The 21,267-nt window shown below is 45.6% G+C and overlaps 2 protein-coding genes across 2 annotated transcripts; both read right to left on the reverse strand.

The window, feature by feature from the left end:
* Positions 1-467: 467 nt before the first annotated feature.
* SSR2 (signal sequence receptor subunit 2) lies at positions 468-11,461 on the reverse strand. The gene is made up of 6 exons (XM_070951036.1): positions 11,388-11,461; positions 9,586-9,740; positions 9,165-9,263; positions 6,268-6,376; positions 4,062-4,139; positions 468-977 (listed from the first exon to the last, which is right to left on the reverse strand). The coding sequence occupies exons 2-6, from the start codon at positions 9,738-9,740 to the stop codon at positions 867-869; spliced, it is 552 nt and encodes a 183-aa protein (XP_070807137.1). The 5' UTR covers positions 11,388-11,461; the 3' UTR covers positions 468-866.
* A 3,360-nt stretch (positions 11,462-14,821) lies between these two features.
* Positions 14,822-21,086, reverse strand: TSACC (TSSK6 activating cochaperone). Its single transcript, XM_070951035.1, has 5 exons — positions 20,973-21,086; positions 18,704-18,772; positions 17,321-17,350; positions 16,645-16,803; positions 14,822-15,118 (listed from the first exon to the last, which is right to left on the reverse strand). The coding sequence occupies exons 1-5, from the start codon at positions 21,037-21,039 to the stop codon at positions 14,889-14,891; spliced, it is 555 nt and encodes a 184-aa protein (XP_070807136.1). The 5' UTR covers positions 21,040-21,086; the 3' UTR covers positions 14,822-14,888.
* Positions 21,087-21,267: the final 181 nt, after the last annotated feature.

The following is a 21,267-nucleotide window of genomic DNA, read 5'->3' on the forward strand; positions in this document are numbered from 1 at the left end:
TTATGTGTGATGGACCTGGTCTCTGGATGTTAAGTGAATTTCGTTGTATGGGTATACTATGTATACACGTACAATGACAATAAATGGCCTTGGTGATGCAGCAGACTAAAGCACTGTTAAGTAACACCAGCTGCCTGCAATTACTGCGAGTTCAAATCTCACCAGGCTCAAGGTTGACTCAGCCTTCCATCCTTTCGAGGTAGGTAAAATGAGGACCCGGTTTGTGGGGGCAATAAGCTGACTTTGTATAAAAAAAAGAACACCGCTTGGGGGGGTGAAAGCCCTACTAAGCAGGTATATACTAAAGTATGAAGGTTATTGCTTAACGAACTGAGTCTCTGGAAAAGGGCGGCATATAAATCGAACCAATAAATAAAATAAATAAAATTATTATTCAAACCAGGCAAACGGGAGGAGAAAGAGGAGGAGGAGGAGGAGGAAAAAAATATCCCACCAAACACCCAACGGGGAGTTTTAAGATTTATTTTTCTTTTTAAAAAACAAAACAAAACAAAAACTATCTGCCCATGCAGATCGGAGGGATCCCTCAGTGGGGGATACGCAAGCAAATCCACCTTTCGACCCCTTTATGGCTCCAATGTTTCCTCTGCCAGGGATGTGAGATTCCTTCCTTGCATAATCCTTTTTTGTGATCGAGGAAAGCAGGTCTCAAAAGGAGAAAAAATGGGATGGAATGGGGGGGCTGGTCCAGAGTAAAAACATCCTTTTTCCCCCTCTCCTTTCAAACTGGAGAAAAAGTTCTCAGTTGGCAAAGCAGGTGCCAACCGTGAGCTGAGCATCCCACTTGGTTCTCCGGCTTCTGGAAATCTCCCCGGATGAGGGAAGCGTCCCATCCGAAGGGCCGCTCAGTTCTTCTTGTTCTTGGGGGTGTCGTACTTCCTCTTGCTCGAGTACCACAGCAGCAGCGGGATGCCGATGGAGGGCAGCGTCATGACGCCAAAGGCTGCCCAGTCCAGCTTTACAAAAAGAGGGAAGCAAAGGAATGAACGGGAGAGAAACTGAGGCCGGCCCACACACATACACACAGATATCAGATACAGATACAGAGTTGGAAGGGACCTTGTAGGTCAGTGATGGGTAACCTTTTTGCCATCGCGTGCCAAAAGTGGGGGGAACACGAGGGGGGGGATGTCGTGGGCATACGTGCCCACACCCATCATTCTATGCGCCCCGCTCCCTCGCGCATGTTCTCCTGCACTCCCCCCACTTTTAGCATGCAATGGCACATGATCACTTGATCTAACATTGTAATTTTAATAGCAGTTAACACTGATTGGGTAGATGCAGGGGCGACATTATAATATAATTTTAATTATATTTAAATGGTATTTTAAATTATTGTATTTTATCCCGATTTTATTCTAATTGTATTTTAATTGCGAGTTATGCCAATCTTACTTAATTTGTTTTACCAAACCTTTGTAATGATTTGTCTTTGTAATTCTGCACTTGATATGGCCCAAAGGGCTAATCAATAAATAAAAATTGAAATTGCAATGGCACAATGGGCCCATTTTTCGTCCTCCCCAGGCTCCAGGGCCTTTCTAGGTGGCAAAATTACACAGGAGAACTATACAAGAACGAGCTTAACGTCCCTGATAACCATGATGGGGTGGTCACTGACCTTGAGCCAAACATCCTAGAATGCGAAGGCAAATGGGCCCTAGGAAATTTGAGCAACGACAAAGCTACTGGAGGTGAGGATATTCCATCTGAGCTATTCAAAATCTTAACAGACGATGCAGTAAAAGCGCTACACTCAATTTGCCAGCAAATTTGGAAAACTCAACAGTGGCCACAGGATTGGAAAAGGTCAGTTTACATTCCAATGCCAAAGAAAGGCAATGCCAAAGAATGTTCAAACTACCGCACTATTGCACTCATTTCACATGCTAGTAAAAGTTATGCTCAAAATCCTACAAGCTAGGCTCCGGCAGTATGTGGCTCGAGAACTACCAGAACTGCAGGCAGGATTTCGAAGAGGCAGAGGAACTAGAGATCAAATTGCCAAAGTACGCTGGATCATGGAGAATGCTAGGGCGTTCCAGAAAAACATCTACCGATACTTCTGCTTCCTTGACTATGCTAAAGCCTTTGAGATCAAATTGCCAAAGTACGCTGGACCATGGAGAAAGCTAAGGAGTTCCAGGAAAACATCTACTTCTGCTTCCTTGACTACGCTAAAGCCTTGGATTGTTTGGAAAACAACAAATTGTGGCAAGTTCTTAAAGAGATGGGAGTGCCAGACCATCTTATTTGTCTCTTGAGAAATCTATATGCGAGTCAGGAAGCAACAGTTCAAAATTGGGAAAGGAGTATGCAGAGCACTTCATGAGAATGGCGGGGCTAGATGAATCACAATTTGGAATTAAGATTGCCGAGAGAAATATCAACAACCTCAGATATTGCAGATAATACCTCTCTAATGGCAGAAAGTAAAGAGGAACTAAAGAGCCTCTTGATGCAGGTGAAGGAAGTTCACAGACCCTTTCTAGGAGCCTGGGGAGGGCGAAAATGGCCTTCCCCATCCCTTCCCTGGAAGCCCTCTGGAGGCCAAAAACATCCCGTTTGCTGACTTCTGGCGGGACCAGAAGACCGTTTTCACCCTCCCCAGGCTCCTAGAAAGGCTCTGGAACCTGGGAGAGTGAAAAACAGGTCTTCCACACACCGTCACACCTCCAAAGCCCTCCGGAGGCCTGAAACAGCCTGTTTCCCTACTTCCAGTGGGCCCAGAAGGCCTGAAAATAAGCTGAGCTCACGTGCCATAGGTTCGCCATCACTGTTGTAGGTCATCTAGTCCAACCCCCTGTCCAATCTCTTCTTGGAGAGAGAAGGGGGGGAGAGAGAGTGGGGAGAGAGAGAGAGGAGAGAGAGGGAGGGAGAAAGAGAGAGAGAGACACACACACACACACAAACAGAAGTCCCTCACACACACACGCACCCCGGCAACCACATCCCTTCACTTAACTGCTTTCCACCTCCAGGAGCATAACAAATTAAAGTTTAATTTGTGTGTATTGTTTAATGGACTGCTAAATTGGCTACGCCCACCCAGTCACATGACCACCTAGCCACACCCACCCAGGTCTGCCCGCCCGCCCCCCCCCCAAACAGTCTGAGCGACCGTGAATTGGCCCCCTGTTTAAAAAGTTTGAGGACCCCTTGCTCTAAACCTTGTTTGTGGACTCTGAACCTTGTTTATGGACTACGGACCCCCTCCTTGGCTTGCGAATCTGCTCTGAATCCAGTTTGGAATTGGATCTCGTTTGTAGGTCCGGCTTGGAATTAACTCTCGTATGACATGCCAGTTGTTAAGCCTATGACCATGCCCAATTTTACAACCTTCTCTGTGCCAGGTTTTGATGTCATCTCAAATAAAATAAATTTCCAAACAAATAGTCTTTGACGAACTCTTTCATTTTATTAAGCATGACAATCTGTCCCTGATTGTGGCGTAGCCAACACTGACTTCCTGACCCCAAACCTTCCCTTTCCGTTCCCCAATTCTCTGCGTCTCATTGGCCATCTTCCAAATCACTCTCCCCATATCTACTATTTCACCTCCCAGGAATGTCCCCCCTCCCATCTCATCTCCTAAGGGATATTATCTTCAGGGAAAATAAGTAGGTGAAAAGTCAAGCGTCCTCTTGCCAGCTGCCCCCTCTTCTCCTCCTTATGTCAGCACTAGAGTAAATGCAGGTTGAAGTGCTGACACTCTGGGTAGTTGGTTTAAGGGAATTGCTGCTATGGTGAAGTGAGCACATTTTTAGCCAGAAACCGTAAATAAATGTTTTTTTCCCCCCCGCAGCAAACAAAAAAGTGTGAATGCAGGACACTGCAAAGAGCTGGGCCAGTTGCCAAGTGCTCGAAATGTGATTGTGTGTGGGAGTATGGCCATTAGAACTCTGATTCTGGGTCGTAAGTGGCCTTAGGGAGGTCTGTTGTAACTTCAACAGTCGTCATAAACTGAGGACTATCTGTACTCAGTTATTCCCAGTTATGGAAATTAGGAGGGTCAGAGTGAACTCAAGATTACTTACAAAGTGTGGTGAAAACCTCCGGTCGAATTCCCGCTGGGCCAGGATCCCTCCTTGCCCTGGGGCACTGGTGAAGCCGACCTAACAAAAGAAATTAAGGAGGGGGGTCTTGATTTGTGGGACACGCTGGAGGCCAGGACCCCAAAACTCTGTCCTCAGAGCCCAAAGAATCCAAAATCCCTCTCCCCCCCAAATTCACTGATCTGCTTCCCTTGTTTGACTTGGTGGTGGTGCAGTGGTTAGAAGGCAGCATTGCAGGCTAATTCTGCCAACTGCCAGCAGTTCGATCCCGACCGACTCAAGGTTGACTCAGCCTTCCATCCTTCTGAGGTGGGTAAAATGAGGACCCAGATTTTTGGAGGCAAGAGGCTGACTCTGTAAACTGCTTAGGGCTGTAAAGCACCACGAAGCAGTATATGTCTAAGTGAAATTGCTATTTTCCCTTTCTTTCTTTCTTTTTCTTTCTTTCTTTCTTTTTCTTTTTTTTCTTTCTTTTTCTTTCTGTCTGTCTTTCTCTTTCTTTCTTTCTTTCTTTCTTTCTTTCTTTCTTTCTTTCTTTCTTTCTTTCTTTCTTTCTTTCTTTCTTTCTTTCTTTCCTTCCTTCCTTCCTTCCCTTTCCTTTTCCTTTCTTTCTTTCCTCCTTCCTTCCCTCCCTCCCTTTCCTTCCTTCCTCCCTCCATCCCCATCCAGTGGTTAGAATGCAGCGTTGCAGGCTAAACTCTGTTCACTGCCAGAAATTCGATCCTGACCAGCTCAAGGTTGACTCGGCCTTCTGTCCTTCCGAGGTCGTTAAAATGAGGACCCAGATTGTTGGGGGCAAAAGGCTGACTCTGTAAACCGCTTAGAGAGGGCTGTGAAGCACTGTAAAGCGGCTTATAAGTGTTATTGCTATTGCTATTACTTCAGGAACACTGTAGGTTAACAATCCCAAATTCCAATAAACCACTTACACTCAATTTAGGATAACAGTGTATTATACTTTGAAAAAAAGGAAAAACCCAAATAACTTTCCTTGCAGGACAAAAAGTGGGAAAAGAAAACTTATTCCTGGAATTAGGAAATATCTGCTTTGGAGAGGCAGAGAATCCATGTCAAAGGACTACAACTTCCAGCATCGCTTACTCTTAGTCACATTGGCTGAGGTTGCTGGGAAACGTAGTTTAACACAGGGATGAAATTCAGTAGGTTCTGGAGAACTGGTAGCAGAAATTTTGAGTAGTTCGGCGAACCGGCAAATACTATCTCTGGCTGGCCCCAGAGTGGGGTGGGAATGGAGATTTTGCAATATCCTTCCCCCAGGAATGGGGATTTTGCAGTATCCTTCCCCTGGGGTAGGGTGGGAATGGGGATTTTGTAGTATCCTTTCCCTGGAGTGGGGTAAGAATGGAGATTTTGCAGTATCCTTCCCCTGCTACGCCCACCAAGTCACACCACACCCAAGCCACGCCCACAGAACTGATAGTAAAAAAAAATTGGATTTAATCACTGGTTTAACACCATTTGGAGTCCGTTCTTTGCAAAAAAAAAAAAAAAAAAAATTCAAATATGCTGGTCTAGAAACAGGTGAACCCCATTCAATACTCCCCTCCCCCAATTCTGTGAATTCGGCATGTAAATTTTGGAAGAATCCAAAATAAGACTCATAACCATCAACCTGGCTATTTACGTAAGAACCCAATAAGTTCCTAGACCATTCTGGATGAAGACCGGGCACGCATATAACCCTTTCCAGCAGGGGTGAAATCCAACTTTTCTCCCTACCGGTTCTGTGGCTGTGGCTTGGTGGGTGTGGCAGGGGAAGGATATTGCAAAATCTCCATTCCCACCCCACTCTGGGGCTAGCCGTTGCCAGCTATAGGAGATGGTGTTCCTCTCCGTTTCAGAGCCAGCTCTGTCCGAAGACATTTCCGCGGTCACGTGGCCAGCATGACATCACGGAGCGCCGTTACCTTCCCACTGAAGTGGTACCTATTTATCTACTTGCATTTGCATGCTTTCGAACTGCTAGGTTGACGGGAGCTGGAGCAAGGACGGGAGCTCACCCTAACACATGGCGCTCGGGTCTCAAGCACAGCGTCTTAACTGCTGAGCCACCACGATGACGCAATTCCAGGAATAGTCGAATAAATATTGCCTAAAAAGTTACTAGTTAATTTAACAAGCGGACACCTGCAGATCCTGGCCTCAGGCCAAGGCACCTGTGACTTACCACCACCTGTCCCCCTTCCTGCACCAGGTAGGTGATCGTGGCTGATGTGAAGTTGAAATAACCAGCTTTCAGCGGCCTGAGGACCACAGTGTGGGACACGTTGCTGGCCCTGAGGAAGTCAACGCTAAGGAAGTCAAGACACACAGGTGAAAGCAGCAGAAAAAAAATCACTCTGGGATACAGGTAATCCTAAAGCCGATGACCATTTGGTCAGTGAACATCCCAAATTCTGAAGGCACTCTACACATGAGCGGTCAGATGGGGAGATGTCCGAATACTGCAATGAACAAGGACACACCATTCAATTTTGCAACTACAGGAGCCGTGGTGGCGCAGTGGTTAAATGCGGTATTGCAGGCTACTTCTGCTGACTGCCAGCTGCCAGCAGTTCGAGTCTCACCAGTTCAAGGTTGACTCAGTCTTCCATCCTTCCGTGCTCGATAAAATGAGGACCCAGATTGTTGGAGGCAAATTGCTGAATCTGTAAACTGCTTAGAGAGGGATGTAAAGCATGATGGAGCGGTATATAAATCTAAGTGCTATTGCCTTCCTTCCTTCCTTCCTTCCTTCCTTCCTTCCTTCCTTCCTTCCTTCCTTCCCTCCCTCCCTCCCTCCCTCCCTCCCTCCCTCCCTCCCTCCCTGTGGTTAGAATGCAGCATTGCAGGCTGACTCTGTTCGCTGCCAGCAGTTCGATCCTGACCAGCTTGAGGTCAGTCTCACCAGCTCAAGGTTGACTCAGACTTCCATCCTTCCGAGGTCGGTAAAATGAGGACCCAGATTGTTGGGGGCAAGAAGCTGATTCTGTAAACCGCTTAGAGAGGGCTGTAAAGCACTGTGAAGCGGTATGTCAGTGCTATTGCTACTAAGATTGTTGGACGAGCAGGCACAAAAACAGCTAGGGAAGTGATTGAAACCTGGGAAATCGTCCCCTTGTCAGTCAACAGGTTAGTTCCCTCAGCTGTAATAATCTAAGCAGCGTTCCTCAACTTTGGCAGCTTGAAGATGGATGGACTTCAAGTCCCAGAATTCCCCAGCCAGCACTGCAGGATGTTGCATTGCTGGCTGGGGAATTCTGGGAGTTGAAGTCCACCCTCTTTCAAGCTATCAAGGTTGAGAAACAATGATCTAACGCTAAACAGCCATCTTAGGGTCACCGCTCTTTCGATTTTTGTCATTGTTCTAGGATTTTGATATTTTTAACCCTCGTTTAATTTTTAATTCCTAATGTTAATTTTTATGTGCTGTTTATCGGTTATATATACACAAGGACAGTTTTTTCCCGAACGTCATCACTCTCTTAACAACTAATTCCCACAACACTGTCAAATAATTTACTAAGACTGTATTACTATCATTCTTCTCTTCCTTACTAGTATCCATCTCTTCCCACTTATGACTATAACCATGTCGCTTGTATCTTTCCATTTATATTGTTTTTATTTACTAGTATGATTTGTTAGGTTATTAGTAACCTTGACTATCACTGTTGTATCTTTTTATTCTTGATGAATGTATTTTATTCTCCTTATGTACACTGAGAGCATATGCACCAAAGACAAATTCCTTGTGTGTCCAATCACGCTTGGCCAATAAAGAATTCTATTTTATTCCATTCCTATTCCTATTCCTATTCCTATTCCTATTCCTATTCCTATTCCTATTCCTATTCCTATTCCTATTCCTATTCCTATTCCTATTCCTATTCCTATTCCTATTCCTACTCTACTCTACTCTACTCTACTCTACTCTACTCTACTCTACTCTACTCTACTCTACTCTACTCTACTCTACTCTACTCTACTCTACTCTTCTATCCTATCCTATCCTATCCTATCCTATCCTATCCTATCCTATCCTATCCTATCCTATCCTATCCTATCCTATCCTATCCTATCCTATCCTATCCTATCCTATCCTATCCTGTTCTATTCATAATTGTACACTGGCCAGAGTTCCTCTTTGAGGGAGAAGGTTAATTTAGAAATATGAAATATAAATCAAGTTACGCACCCTTCCCAATCTGTGTGGCAGCTCTCATGCACCTCCCTGTCTGGGGGGGGAGGGATCTCAAGCACCCCTGCACCCCGACTGCACCCCTTGGCACATCCCCATACCCACCCCAACTTAAAAAGCACCTCTTGTGCATTGCCTTGTGTCCTCACACTCCCTCCCTGAATGTTGTGGCCCGTCAGCGGCCTGTGCCGCTAGTAGCTGATTCCGACAGCGAGGAGGCTGGTGTGGTGCTGCGCCAGCAGCCTGTGCAGCTGGCACTTGAGTCGGACAGCGAGGAGGCTGGAGAGGATGTGGTGCCAGAGGCAGGGATTCAGCCAGGGCCTTCAGAACCTCCAGAAGCTCCAATAAGTGAAGAGGAAGAAGAGGAGGAGCCTCTTCTCAATGCACAGGCGCGCAGAGCTGCCAAAAGGCAGGAATGGCTCCTCAGGAGGAGGTCTCCTCGAGAGCAAGGCTTGGGGCTAATTGGCCACTCCCTTAGCCTATTTAAGGAGGAACGCCGACTGAAGCAATTTGCAGGGAACAACTTTAGTTCACTCTCCTTCGCGTCTTGATCTTAGTTCTCTGCAAATTGCTTCTGGGCTTTCTGCCAACCTTAGTAAGATTACGATTATTTATTCTTTGGATTCTTGTAGGCTGTTAAGAAAGTTAATTAACAGCCTTTGTTTGCAAAAAAAACTTATTTAATTTAGTAAACTAAGGTTTGTACAGACTTTGTGTGTGCTGCGTTCTTTGGGGTCCGTAGCTAGGGCAGAACACCGAACTACGTGGTGCCTCTCATATATTCTGCTGTTTTTAAGAACTGCCCAAGGTCAGTGGGCACCCAAAGCGAATCAAATAAATGCAAATCCATTCATCAGAACAGGGTCTTTCGAATAAAAGGATACGGTGCGATCCTGTCCCACTTCACGTTGAGCATCCCGGAGACGATGCCGAAATCTTCTGGAGGGAAGGAATCGTCCGACAATTCAACATCTAAGGCAGCGCTACAAAGCCGAGCAGGAAAAAATGAGAACAGGAACAACAAATCATTACAGGTAGATCTTGGCTTACAACCCCCGTCGAGCCCCCCAAATTTCTGTTGCTAAGTGAGACAGCATTTAAGTGAATGTTGACCTGTTTTGCTAATAAAATCTGTTTGTTCTTTGGAACTGTTTTGCATTTAATGTTAACTACGTGGGCCTGGGTCACAACAGGCACAAAGAAAAAGAGGGGAGAGTGGGGCGTGTGTCAGCTCTCCACCTTCAGTAGCTTAACGGCGAAGAAAGTGGACTGGCCCAAGCGGAAGAAATGAATTGAACGAATTACCTGGAACCGACATTGTAGATGTTGTACTGCAAAGTGAGATCTCGGCCCTCGACGGCGTATCTGTTCAGGAGAGCCTTGGAAGCCAGAAGCCTAGCCCCTTCCTCACAGTGGATGGAAGAGAAGACCCCCAGGAAGACAAGCAGCAGCAGTTTCATCTGGAAGGAATACAGATTAACAGAGTTGGAAGGGACCTTGGAGGTCATCTAGTCCAACCCCCCACCCACCCAAGCAGGAGACCCTACACCATTTCTGACAGAGGGCAGTCCAGTCTCTTCTTGAAAGCCTCCAGGGATGAAGCTCCCACAACTTCTGAAGGCAACTTCTGTTCCATCGGTTGATTGCTCTCAGTCAGAGATTCCTCCTTATTTCTTGATTGAATCTCTCCTTGTTTAGTTTCCATCCATTGTTCCTTGTCTGGCCTTCGGGTGCTTTGGAAAATAGCTTGACCCCCTTCCTCCTCTCTGGGGCAGCCCCTCCAATATTGGAAGATGCTCTCCTGTCTCCCCTGGTCCTTCTCTTCCCTAGACTAGCCAGGCCCAGTTCCTGCAACCGTTCATCGTATGTTTCAGCCTCCAGTCCCCTCATCATCCTGGTTGCTCTTCTCTGCACTCTTTCTAGAGTCTCAACCTCTTTTTTATAGTGTGGTGACCAAAACTGGATGCAGGATTCCAGGTGTGGCCTTTGGAAATCCCAGGCCCAGAGGGCAAATTGGTAAATCCAAAATACATCCTGGACGAGCACAATTGCAACCCACTTCCCTATCACTGCCCAGAAAAAAACCACAGGAGATGTCCACAGCATTAAGCTCCAATGGAAAGCAGAACTTTTGGAGAGCCGGTTTGGTGCTGTGATTAAGGCATCAGCAAGGCTTCTTAGAAACCCTGATTCCTAGTCAGATTATCAGCTTCCACCTTAACCACAATTATACGTTGGCGGCGGTTGGAAAGGAAGAATTTTAAGAACAATCAAGGAATGGCCACCCTCCTTCTTTGCCCCCCCCCCCAGGCTCTCAGGGTAGCTTCTGTTTGGGGATGATGGGAACTGTAGTCCTATCCAACCAGAGGTTGCCTGGGGTGCAAGGCAGGGGGGGCAAAGGAGGGTAGTTCTGGTTGGGGGTGATGGGAATTGTAGTCCTACCCAACCAGAGGTTGCCTGGGGTGCAAGGTGGGGAGGAGGTAAAGGAGAGTAGCTTCTGGTTGGGGGTGATGGGAACTGTAGTCCTACCCAACCAGAGGGTGCCTGGTGAGCTGAGGCAGGGAGGGCAAAGGAAGGTACCTTCTGGTTGGGGATAATGGGAACTGTAATCCTACCCAATCAGAGCAAGGCAGGGGGGGGTAAAGGAGGGTAGGTTCTGGTTGGGGGTGATGGGAACTGTAGTCCTACCCAACCCGCGGGTGCTTGGGATGCAAGGCGGGTTGGGGGGGAGGAGGAGGAGGAGGGTACCTTCTGGTTGGAGATGATGGGAACTGTAGTCCTACCCAACCAGAGGGTGCCTGGCTGAGCTGAGGCTGGGAGCCAAGGAGAAAAGGTGGAACCGCAAGGAAGAGCAACATTGGTAGTATTTAGGCAGCGCCCCCCACCCCACCCACCCACTATTTTCTCCCCTTGGACCCCCTTCCAATTCCCAGGGCTCTTTCTTTGGGAGGGGGGGGTCTTCTTTAAGCAGAGACCCCAGAAAGCTTTCCCCCTCTTCCCCCCTCTCCAAGCAAACAGAACCTTCTTCTCCCCTCCCCCATAATACCCTCTCTCCCCCTCCCCATTAATAAACCCCCCTGGACTGGAGCGCGCAGCCCCCTCCCCACCTTCGCCTCCTGCGAGCTGCCAGCAGAACGGAAGAGGACGTCAGCGCTCGGCTGGCTCGGAGGCGTGGCTTGAGGCCCCGCCCCTCTCCGGAGCGTCACGTGCTTCCTGCCTTTGCCGCGGGGATCCCTGGGAGGTGGAGTCTTTGGGGCCCAGCGCCTTTTTTTCCCTCAGCTCAGGATGGCGCCTCCTCGCCCCACACCCCCACCTCATAAAAGTCAAGGAAGAGAGCAATTCCCAATTATAAATGCCTCTGGTTTTGAAAAGAAAGGTTACTTTCTCCAAATCTAAAGCCAAATAAGAAAGAAAGAAAGAAAGAAAGAAAGAAAGAAAGAAAGAAAGAAAGAAAGAAAGAAAGAAAGAAAGAAAGAAAGAAAGAAAGAAAGAAAGAAAGAAAGAAAGAATAGAAAAAGGAAAAAAAGAAAGAAGGAAGGAAAGGAAAGAAGGAAATAAAGAGAAAGAGAGAGAAAGAAAGAAAATAGAAAAAGGAAAGGAAAGGAAAGAAAGAAAGAAAAAAATAGAAAAAGGAAAAAAGAAAGAAGGAAGGAAAGAAAGAAGGAAATAAAGAGAAAGAGAGAGAAAGAAAGAAAATAGAAAAAGGAAAGGAAAGGAAAGAAAGAAAGAAAAAAATAGAAAAAGGAAAAAAGAAAGAAGGAAGGAAAGAAAGAAGGAAATAAAGAGAAAGAGAGAGAAAGAAAGAAAATAGAAAAAGGAAAGGAAAGGAAAGAAAGAAAATGAAAGAAAGAACAAGAGAGAGGGAGGGAGGAAGGAAAGAAGGAAATAGAAGAAAGGAATTAAGGAAGGAAGGATAAAGAAAGAGAAGGAAAGAGAAATAAAGAAAATAGAAAAAGGAAAGAAAAAAGAAGGAAGGAAAGAAGGAAAGGAAAGAAGGAAATAAAGAGAGAGAAAGAGAAAGAAAGAAAATAGAAAAAGGAAAGGAAAGGAAAAATGAAAGAAAGAGAGAGGAAGGAAAGAAGGAAATAGAAGGAAGGAATTAAGGAAGGAAGGACAAAGAAAAAGAAAGAGAAAGAAAGAAAGAAAGAAAGAAAGAAAGAAAGAAAGAAAGAAAGAAAGAAAGAAAGAAAGAAAGAAAGAAAGAACCAACCCAAACTGGGAAGAAAAAAAAATCAGAATAACAAGAGTTGCAAGGGACCTTTTAGGTCATCTAGTCCAACCCCCTGCTCAACCAGGAAACCCTACACCGGGGGTCTCCAAACTTGGTAACTTTAAGACTTGTGGACTTCAACTCCCAACTCTGGGAGTTGAAGTCCACAAGTCTTAAAGTTGCCAAGTTTGGAGACCCCTGCCCTATACCATTTCAAATTCAATTTCAACTTCAACTTCAAATCTTTATTGTCAGTGAACAACGTTTATGCACAATGAGATTGGTTGAGCTCCCTCGGTGCACCACTACCCCCAACACAATACAACTCACAGCAAAGACAGAAAACCCCTAACCCAATAAATCATATTAACAACCCCCAGTCCTATTGCAACCAGTGTGAACATGTTACACATTACGCCGGCCCTGCAAGTCCATCGTACTACGTGGTTATGATGTTATTTCGCCTTCAGGAGTCTGACAGCCCATTTCTGACAGATGGCAGTTCGTCAATAAAGGCGGACCTCGAGTTATGACCGCCAACGGAGCCCAAAATTTCTATCACTAAGCAGAACATTTATTGAATTTTTTTTTTTGCCCCATTTTACGACTTTTCTTGCCACAGATATTAAATGGATCACTGCAGTTATTCAGTTAGTCCAGGGGTCTGCAACCTTAAACACTCAAAGAGCTATTTGGACCTGTTTTCCACAGAAAAGAAAACACCGGGAGCCACAAAAACCCTTCCCGAGCCTGACTATTTCTTGAGCGCCCACAAAACTAGCCGATGTAGTCGAATTAAACGTTCTGTTTTCTTCTGAAACTTTCCTTTTCTTGGATTTATCCATGGTTGGCTTACTGAGGGTTGAAAAGCTCAATAAATCGCGTACCGGCGGGTGTCGCACATTGGCGGTCGGGACGCATATTTTGAGCGACGGAGCCGCAGCAGAGGAGTGAAAGAGCCACATGCGGCTCCAGAGCCGCAGGTTGCTGACCCCTGAGTTAGTCGCACGGTTGTTATGTGAACCTGGCTTCCCCCACTGACTTTTCTGTCAGGTCGCAAAAGGGGATCACTTGACCCCGGGACACTACAACCGTCATAAATATGAGTCGGTTGCCGAACGTCCGGATTTTGATTGCGTGGCTATCGGGGAGATGCTGCAACGGTCGTCGAGTGTGAAAAACGGTCATCAGTCACTTTTTTCGGTGCTGTTATAACTTTGAACGGTCACTAAATGAACTGTTGTAAGTCGAGGACTATCTGGACATTAAAATGCAGGCAACAAAATCAGCGTTTGGCTAGAAACAGACCACCAGATTCAGTTACAGGAAAAATACCTTAGCCTGCATTTGCACAATATGCTGCAGTCGGATGTGGCCTGCCTATCGTTTGGGAGCCCCATGCTTTATTTATTTTATATTTATCCTTTATTGTTTTTATAAGGGGCGTGCATAAGCGCACCAACGTGCCTACCGTCCCTGTCCTAATGGCCCCTTTTATTCGCATCCATCTCATGTATTCATAATCATGTTTATATTCATATCTGTTATCTAATACATGCTGGACAAATAAAACAAAATAAAATAAATAATTCAGGTATGGTGGATGTACTTAAGATTGCTTCCCGCTCCTATTTTCCCCAAAACAACCCGGTGAGGTGGGCTGAGCTGAGCTGAAAGGAAGGGACTGAACCAAAGTCAACCAATTGTCTTTCGTGACTAAAATGGCACTAGAATTCACTGTCTCCTGGTGATTGGCCCAAAGTCACCCAATTGGCTTTCGTGTCTAAAGTGGGACTAGAACTCACCGTCTCCTGGTGATTGGCCCAAAGTCAACCAACTGGCTTTCGTGCCTAAAATGGCACTAGAACTCACCGTCTCCTACTGATTAGACCAAAGTCACCCAATTGGCTTTCGTGTCTAAGGCAGGACTAGAACTCACCGTCTCCTGGTGATTGGCCCAAAGTCAACCAACTGGCTTTCGTGCCTAAAATGGCACTAGAACTCACCGTCTCCCGGTGATTGGCCCAAAGTCACCCAATTGGCTTTCGTGCCTAAGGCAGGACTAGAACTCACTGCCTCCTGGTTTCTAGCCGGGTGCACTAGACCAAACTCTCAATGTGTTCCGTTTCACAAAAATTCACTTAATTCAGAATTAACCCAGCAAAAGGATCTTGTGACTTTTTGGAGCGAAAGCGGATTTTCTGGGGGAGCGAAACAGCCACGGAGCAAAAATACAACAAGCGCTTTATTTGCATCGCACAGCTTCTGCTGCCAGTCAATCCCACGACACAAAATCTTGCATAGTGGGCACCGCCGCATGCTGAGCAACATCTGCCCAAGAGGCCCGCAGCTGCCCGCAGACGGCCTGCATGGAAGAGAGAGGCCCGAGCGTTCCCTGCTAGCTGCCCGGGTGGGGCGAGGAGGCCGGGTCCCTGGGGACGTGCTGCCCCAGCTGGCCCCGCAGCAGCTCTCCGTTCTGCTGGTCCTGCTGGGAGACCAGGACGTTCATGGACTCCCGGATGTCCTGCAGCAGCGCCAGCTGCTCCTGCGCGATCTGGGTCTGCACCTGCATGTTGTTGTGGAGGCATTCAAGGAGGCCGAAGCATTCCTGCGGCTCGTGGTCTGGAGCTGGAAGAGAGAAGGCGGGGAAGGGGGTTAGGGGAAGGGCGACTGGCTTGCTGAGAGGTAGATCCCACAAGCAGGCAGCCCCCCACCCCGGGTCTCCGCCTCAGCAACAAATTCAGGAAAAGCTCTGGGGCTTTTCCAAAAAGTACATTATTGTTTAGTGTGCGTACTGTATGTATTTATACATACATACATACATACAGTTTTATTGTGTTTTACTAGAGGTGAAATCTTAATATATATTGCTAGATATATGTATGTGTAGACAGATGATAGATAGATAGATAGATAGATAGATAGATAGATAGATAGATAGATAGATAGTATAGATAGCTAACTAGAGACAAATAAGAGACAGAGACAAATAGATATAAATAATATAGAGATAGATGATAGAAAGATAGATAGATAGATAGATAGATAGATAGATAGATAGATAGATAGTATAGGTAGCTAACTAGAGACAGATAAGAGACAGAGACAAATAGATATAAATAATATAGATAATAGATGGATGGATGGATAAAATAGAGATGGATGGATGGATAAAATAGATAGAGATGGATAGATGGATGATGGATGGATAGATAGAAAGAGACAGATTAGAGACAAATATAGATATAAATATAGATGATAGATATGACAGATATAGATGATAAATATGATAGATAAAGAGAGGTAGGTAGGTAGATGATAGATATGATAGATACAGGATAAATATAGAGATACAGGTAGATAGATAGGTAGGTAGGTAGATACATACATACATACATACATACATATATACATACATACATACATACATACAGTAGATAGATGATAGTTAGATAGGCCAGCAATATACATTAAGATTTCACCTAGATTCGTAAAACACAATAAAATACAAATGTTAAAAGATTTGTGTTCAAACACCAAAGTCTACTCTAGGATATCCAGCCATTCAAGCGCAGGCAGTGAAGCTGGTTCCCCTCCCTGTGGGGCACCCTGGATAGCGCGACAGCATGAACTAAACGAACTAGCAACTGCTGGCAGCCAGAAACAGGTAGTCCTCGAGTTACGACCACAACTGAGCCCCAAATTTCTGACGCTAAGCTAAACATTTATTAAGTGGGTTTTGCCCCATTGTAACACCGTTCTTGCCACAGTTACATGAATCACTGCAGTTGTTAAGCTAGCAATACGGTTGTTAAGTGAATCTGGCCTCCCTGCTGGCTTTGCTTCTCAGAAGATCGCAAAAGGGGATCACGTGACCCCGGGACACTGCAACTGTCATAAATATGAATCAGTTGTGACTGTGGGGGATGCTGCAACGGTCGTAAGTGTGAAAAATGGGTGCAGGTCACTTTTTTCAGTGCCGTTGTAACTTCGAACGGTCACGAAAGGAGCTGTCGTAAGTCGAGGACCAGCTGTGTGTCTGTTACAAAACTTTGGGCCTGACTGGCATGGCGCTGCTGAAAGGGGCTGGCTAGCACTGCGTTCTGTCTTCCACGGTTTCAGCTACCCACATTCGCACGCGGGACTATCCTTACAAAAATGGCGCTTTCCTTTCCCCGTCCGTGACGCCCCGGAGTGCGGCAGGAGTGGATTGGGCCTCCACTGAGTCGAGGGCAGTTCGAGAAAACTCGGGGAAGGCTTAGCAGGACACAGAGGCTTAAAAGATGTGGCTGGAGGGCCGTCGAGGTCTTCTCCTGTTCAGAGAGAGAGAAAAATGAATTAAGAATAGTCTGGGCAACTGAATGGAGCTGAGTGTTTTACTGGCCAATTCTTCATAGCCAAAGCAGTTAGTATAGCCTTTATTTCTTCTTTTCTTTTAAAATTTATATACCGCACCTTCTCTCGAAAGACTCAGGGCGGTGTACAGCCAGATAAAAACATACAATACAAACATTAAAAAACAATTAAAAGGATATATATTAATTTGGCCCCAGTTTAAGATAACAAACCAATTAAAAATTAAAAATATGTTAAAAAATATGTTAAGCCAGCCCGGCTTGCTGGAAAAAGAAGGTTTTAAGGGCACGGCGGAAGGCACCGAGGTCTTGGATTCTCCTTATCTCTGGGGGCAGCTGATTCCAGAGGGTAGGTGCCCCCACAGAGAAGGCCCTCCCCCTTTATGGTCATTGTACATTATATATACAACGAAATTGTTTCACGAAGTTTTCGGTTATAAATCGACTATGGCAGAACAAAAGTTTAAACACCTACGTGGGGCTTGTGAAGATCTTCTTGAAGCACCTGGAAAGGAACAGTAATTGTCATCGATGCTTGCACTGCTTTTCTTATCGACTTAATAGATAAGCATTTATTTCGGCATGAACAGAGATAAACAACATATATATATATATATCTTTTTTCTTTTTTTCATAGGCTTTTATGTGCATATTCTTTCTAGCCAGGTTTTACCTATGTAAACTTAGTTGTTCTAAGGGCTGAAGAACAACTAAGTTTACATAGGTAAAACCTGGCTAGAAAGAATATGCATATATATATATATATATATATATATATATATATATATATATGTATGTATGTATGTATGTATGTATGTGTATATATGTATATATGTGTATGTGTGTGTGTGTGTGTGTATATATATATATATATATATATATATATATATATATATATATATATATATATTATATGTTGTATATGTTATACAACATTATTAAACCCTAGTAAGAAACCTGGAATACTGCAAAAAAGTTCAGAGAAGAGCAACTAAGATGACCAAAGGCCTGGAGACTAAAACATAGGAAGAACATCGGCTCCAGGATTTGGGTTTGGCTAGTCTAGAGAAAAGAAGAATTAGGGGCGACATGATAGCAGTCTCCCAATGTTTGAGGGGCTGCCACAAAGAAGAGGGGATCAACCTAATTTCCAAAGCACCAGAAAGGAGGTCAAGAAACAATTGATGGAAACTAATCAAGGGGAGAAGCAACCTGGAATGAAGGAGAAACTTCCTAACAGTGAGGACAATTAACCAGTGGAACAGCTTGCCACCAGAAATCGTGGGCGGTCCATCACTGGGTGTTTTTAAGAAGAGTCTAGAGACAGTCACTTATCTGAAATATTATAGGTTGTCCTTGCTTGAGTAGCGGGCTGGACTAGAAGACCTCCAAGGTCCCTTCCAGCTCATTCATTCGAAACATAAAAATGTGGATCTAGCATGTTAAACCCAGACATTGTGCCTGGATGAGCCAAGCTTTGCGGCGTACTTGATATAGTAATCTAGCCATTGGCTTACTCAACAATCTATGGTTAAAATAAACCTGGTTAGGATGATATGGGAGCTGAGCCACTGAGAAATCTCATCTGCAGCCTTCTCCATCTCCACACCTGGGGCCCTACAACGATGTGGCACTTTGCTTCTTCTCCACCTCCACACAAGGTGACCGGGTTGAGGAATGTGGGAATTGAAGTCCAAAGCCTTCAGAGGATGTCAGGCTGGGAGTGGCTTGAATGGAAAATAAGCCATGCGGCCTGATGATTTATCCACTCCTGAGGTGCATCATTTACCTGGACAACTTCCTTTCTTTAAGCATTTGGTCACAGGGAAGAGGGTCAGGAGTGGGGCAGGGCACCTACTTTTCCGATGCTGCTTCTCCTCCTGGGGGTTTAAGTCTGGCTCCATCTGAACAGGGCTGGAACTCATGCCTAGAAAAAAGGAGAGCCATCCAATGAAGAGAGACATAGAACATAGAATTGGAAGGGACCTTGGAGGTCTTCTAGTCCAACCCCCTGCTCAAGAAGAGCCCTGGTGGCACAGCAGACTAAAGCATTGTTATTAACATTATTAACACCAGCTGTCTGCAATTACTGCAAGTTCAAATCTCGCCAGGCTCAAGGTTGACTCAGCCTTCCATCCTTTCTAAGGTAGGTTAAATGAGGACCCAGATTGTGGGGGCAATAAGCTGACTTTGTATAAATATACAAAAGAATGAAGGCTATTGCTTAACGCATTGTAAGCCGCCCTGAGTCTCCTGAGAAAGGCGACATATAAATCAAATTAAAAAAAAAAAAAAAAAGGAGACCCTGGCCTATAGCATTTCAGGTAAGTGGCTTTCCAGTGATGGGAGCATCCACAACTTCCGAAGTCCAGCCGTTCCGTTTATTGACTGTTCTCACTGTCAGGAACAATTAATCAGTGGAACAGGTTGCCTCCAAGAAGTTGTGGGTACTCCCAACACTGGAGGTTCTTTTTAGAAGAGATTTGACAACCATTGGTCCAGAATGGTAGGGATTCGAACCACTGAACTGCCGACCTTTCAATCAACAAGGTCAGCGTCTTAGCCACTGAGCCCCTGCATCCCTCTATGACAGGTTTACCCGTGTTTAAATGAACATTTACTGAATTAACCCAACTCTCTGGATCAGTTGAACGTATTAAACCTCAGATTAACTCAGTTTCTTAACTTTGACAAAGTTTTTGACAATTCTGGGAGTTGGAAGTCCACATATCTTAACACTGTCAAAAGTTGAGAAACAATAGATAACCACACCAAGTGTCAAATACATCAGCTTCGGTTTAGCACCTTGAGTGTTCTGCCTTTGATCTGGAGAGGGAGGGAGGGAGAAACAAATGGGCAATACAGGTAGTCCTCAACTTGCTACCACAATTGAGTCCAAAATTTATGTTGCTAAATGACTAAGTGAATTTTGCCCTATTTTACGACCAGTTGTTAAGTGAATCACTGCAGTTCTTAGTCACATGGTTGTTAAGTGAATCCGGTTTCCCCATTGACTTTTGCTTGACAGAAGATCACAAAAGGAGCCTTGGTAGTACAGTGGTCTAAAGCACCCTGTTATTAAGACCAGCTGCCTGCAATTACTGCAGGTTCGAATCTCGCTAGGCTCAAGGTTGACTCAGCCTTCCATCCTTTCTAAGGTAGGTAAATTGAGGACCCAGTTGGTGGGGGCAATAAGCTGACTTTGTACAAATATACAAAAGGATGAAGGCTATTGCTTAGCGCATTGTAAGCCGCCCTGAGTCTCCGGAGAAGGGCGGCATATAAATCATTTTTTTTTTAAAAAAAAAGGGGGGGATCGTATGACACCCCCCCTGGGTCACTGCAACGGTCATAAATATGAGCCAGTTGCCAAGCGTCCAAATTTTGATCACATGACCACGGGGAGGCTGCAATGGTTCTAAGTGTGAAAAATGGTCATAAAGTCCCCTTTTTTCAGTGCCGATGTAACTTGAGGACTAGCTGGAATTGTACGACTGGCTGGGGAATTCTGGGAGTCGAAGTCCACAATCTTTAAAAGTTGCTAAAGTTGAGAAACACTGTATTAAGAGTTGTATGTATCAGAGTATGAAGAAGCTCCTTGGATGAGAAGCGAAACGTCTTCAAAGAAAAACCAGAAAGTCCGGTTGCCTCTCGAACAAAAGCACCTTTGGCTCAGTGGCTAAGACACTGAGCTTGTCAAACAGAAAGATTGGCAGTTTGGCAGTTCGAATCCCTAGTACAGGTCTCCTGGGTTGGACTAAATGACCTCCAAAATTCCCTTTCAACTCTGTTACTATTAGGTATTAGAATGTTGAAACTGACATGGTAAATTACACATGCAGTAAAATTCCCTTTTTAGGAGCCTGTAATCCCTAGAAAAAAGAAACATAAAATTAATCAGCTGATTTCAGTGTGCAGATTCCCCATTCTGCACTTGTAACCATAGAGCACGTGTCAGAATTAGAGAGCGGACTACAATTCCCGTCATGCCTCATTGCATGAAGGGCGGGGCCGGGCCGCTGCTACTCGGTTAGTCGTCCAGACCGTAATTCCCACGATGTTCCTTGAGGCGAAAGACACGCGTATCTGGGCTTAGGCGAGGCAGAGGCCTCCCTCCCCAAACTCGCCTCTCGGGTGCGGCCGCCCGGAGCCGAAGCGCGGCAGGAACTGCAACGGCCGCCGAGAAGGCCTCATCCACCTAACCGCTGACGACCGCTTGTGCGCACGCGCGTTTGCCTCCCCTTTTGCCTTTCCAACGTTCCGCACCCTCCCGCGCGGACGGCTCTAACCTCGTGCGCAGGCGCAGCCGGGCGGGGCCTGCGCATGCGTGCGGCCTTCCTCCCGCGGCGCCCTGCCCAAGCATGCTTTGCTTTAAAAGGCGGAGGATAATCCGTTTGTCCTCTCAACGTACCTTGCTGTCGT

This window comes from Pituophis catenifer, unplaced genomic scaffold (genome assembly GCF_029215685.1).
Source record: "Pituophis catenifer annectens isolate HBS135680 unplaced genomic scaffold, rPitCat1.0.hap2 SCAF_10, whole genome shotgun sequence".
Classification (NCBI taxonomy): Eukaryota; Metazoa; Chordata; class Lepidosauria; order Squamata; family Colubridae; genus Pituophis; species Pituophis catenifer.

What these genes read in the sequence shown, in the direction of transcription:
- TSACC (XM_070951035.1), bottom strand. Translation starts at nt 21,039, where the DNA reads ATGAGGCCTTCTCGGCGGCCGTTGCAGTTCCTGCCGCGCTTCGGCTCC. An exon ending in CGGGCGGCCGCACCCGAGAG is followed by an intron (nt 18,773 to 20,972) that starts GCGAGTTTGGGG and finishes CCTTTTTTCTAG; the next exon opens with GCATGAGTTCCAGCCCTGTT. An exon ending in AAGATCTTCACAAGCCCCAC is followed by an intron (nt 16,804 to 17,320) that starts GTAGGTGTTTAA and finishes CTCTCTGAACAG; the next exon opens with GAGAAGACCTCGACGGCCCT.
- SSR2 (XM_070951036.1), bottom strand. Translation starts at nt 9,740, where the DNA reads ATGAAACTGCTGCTGCTTGTCTTCCTGGGGGTCTTCTCTTCCATCCAC. An exon ending in ATCTACAATGTCGGTTCCAG is followed by an intron (nt 9,264 to 9,585) that starts GTAATTCGTTCA and finishes TCGGCTTTGTAG; the next exon opens with CGCTGCCTTAGATGTTGAAT. An exon ending in GGAGGTTTTCACCACACTTT is followed by an intron (nt 978 to 4,061) that starts GTAAGTAATCTT and finishes CTTTTTGTAAAG; the next exon opens with CTGGACTGGGCAGCCTTTGG.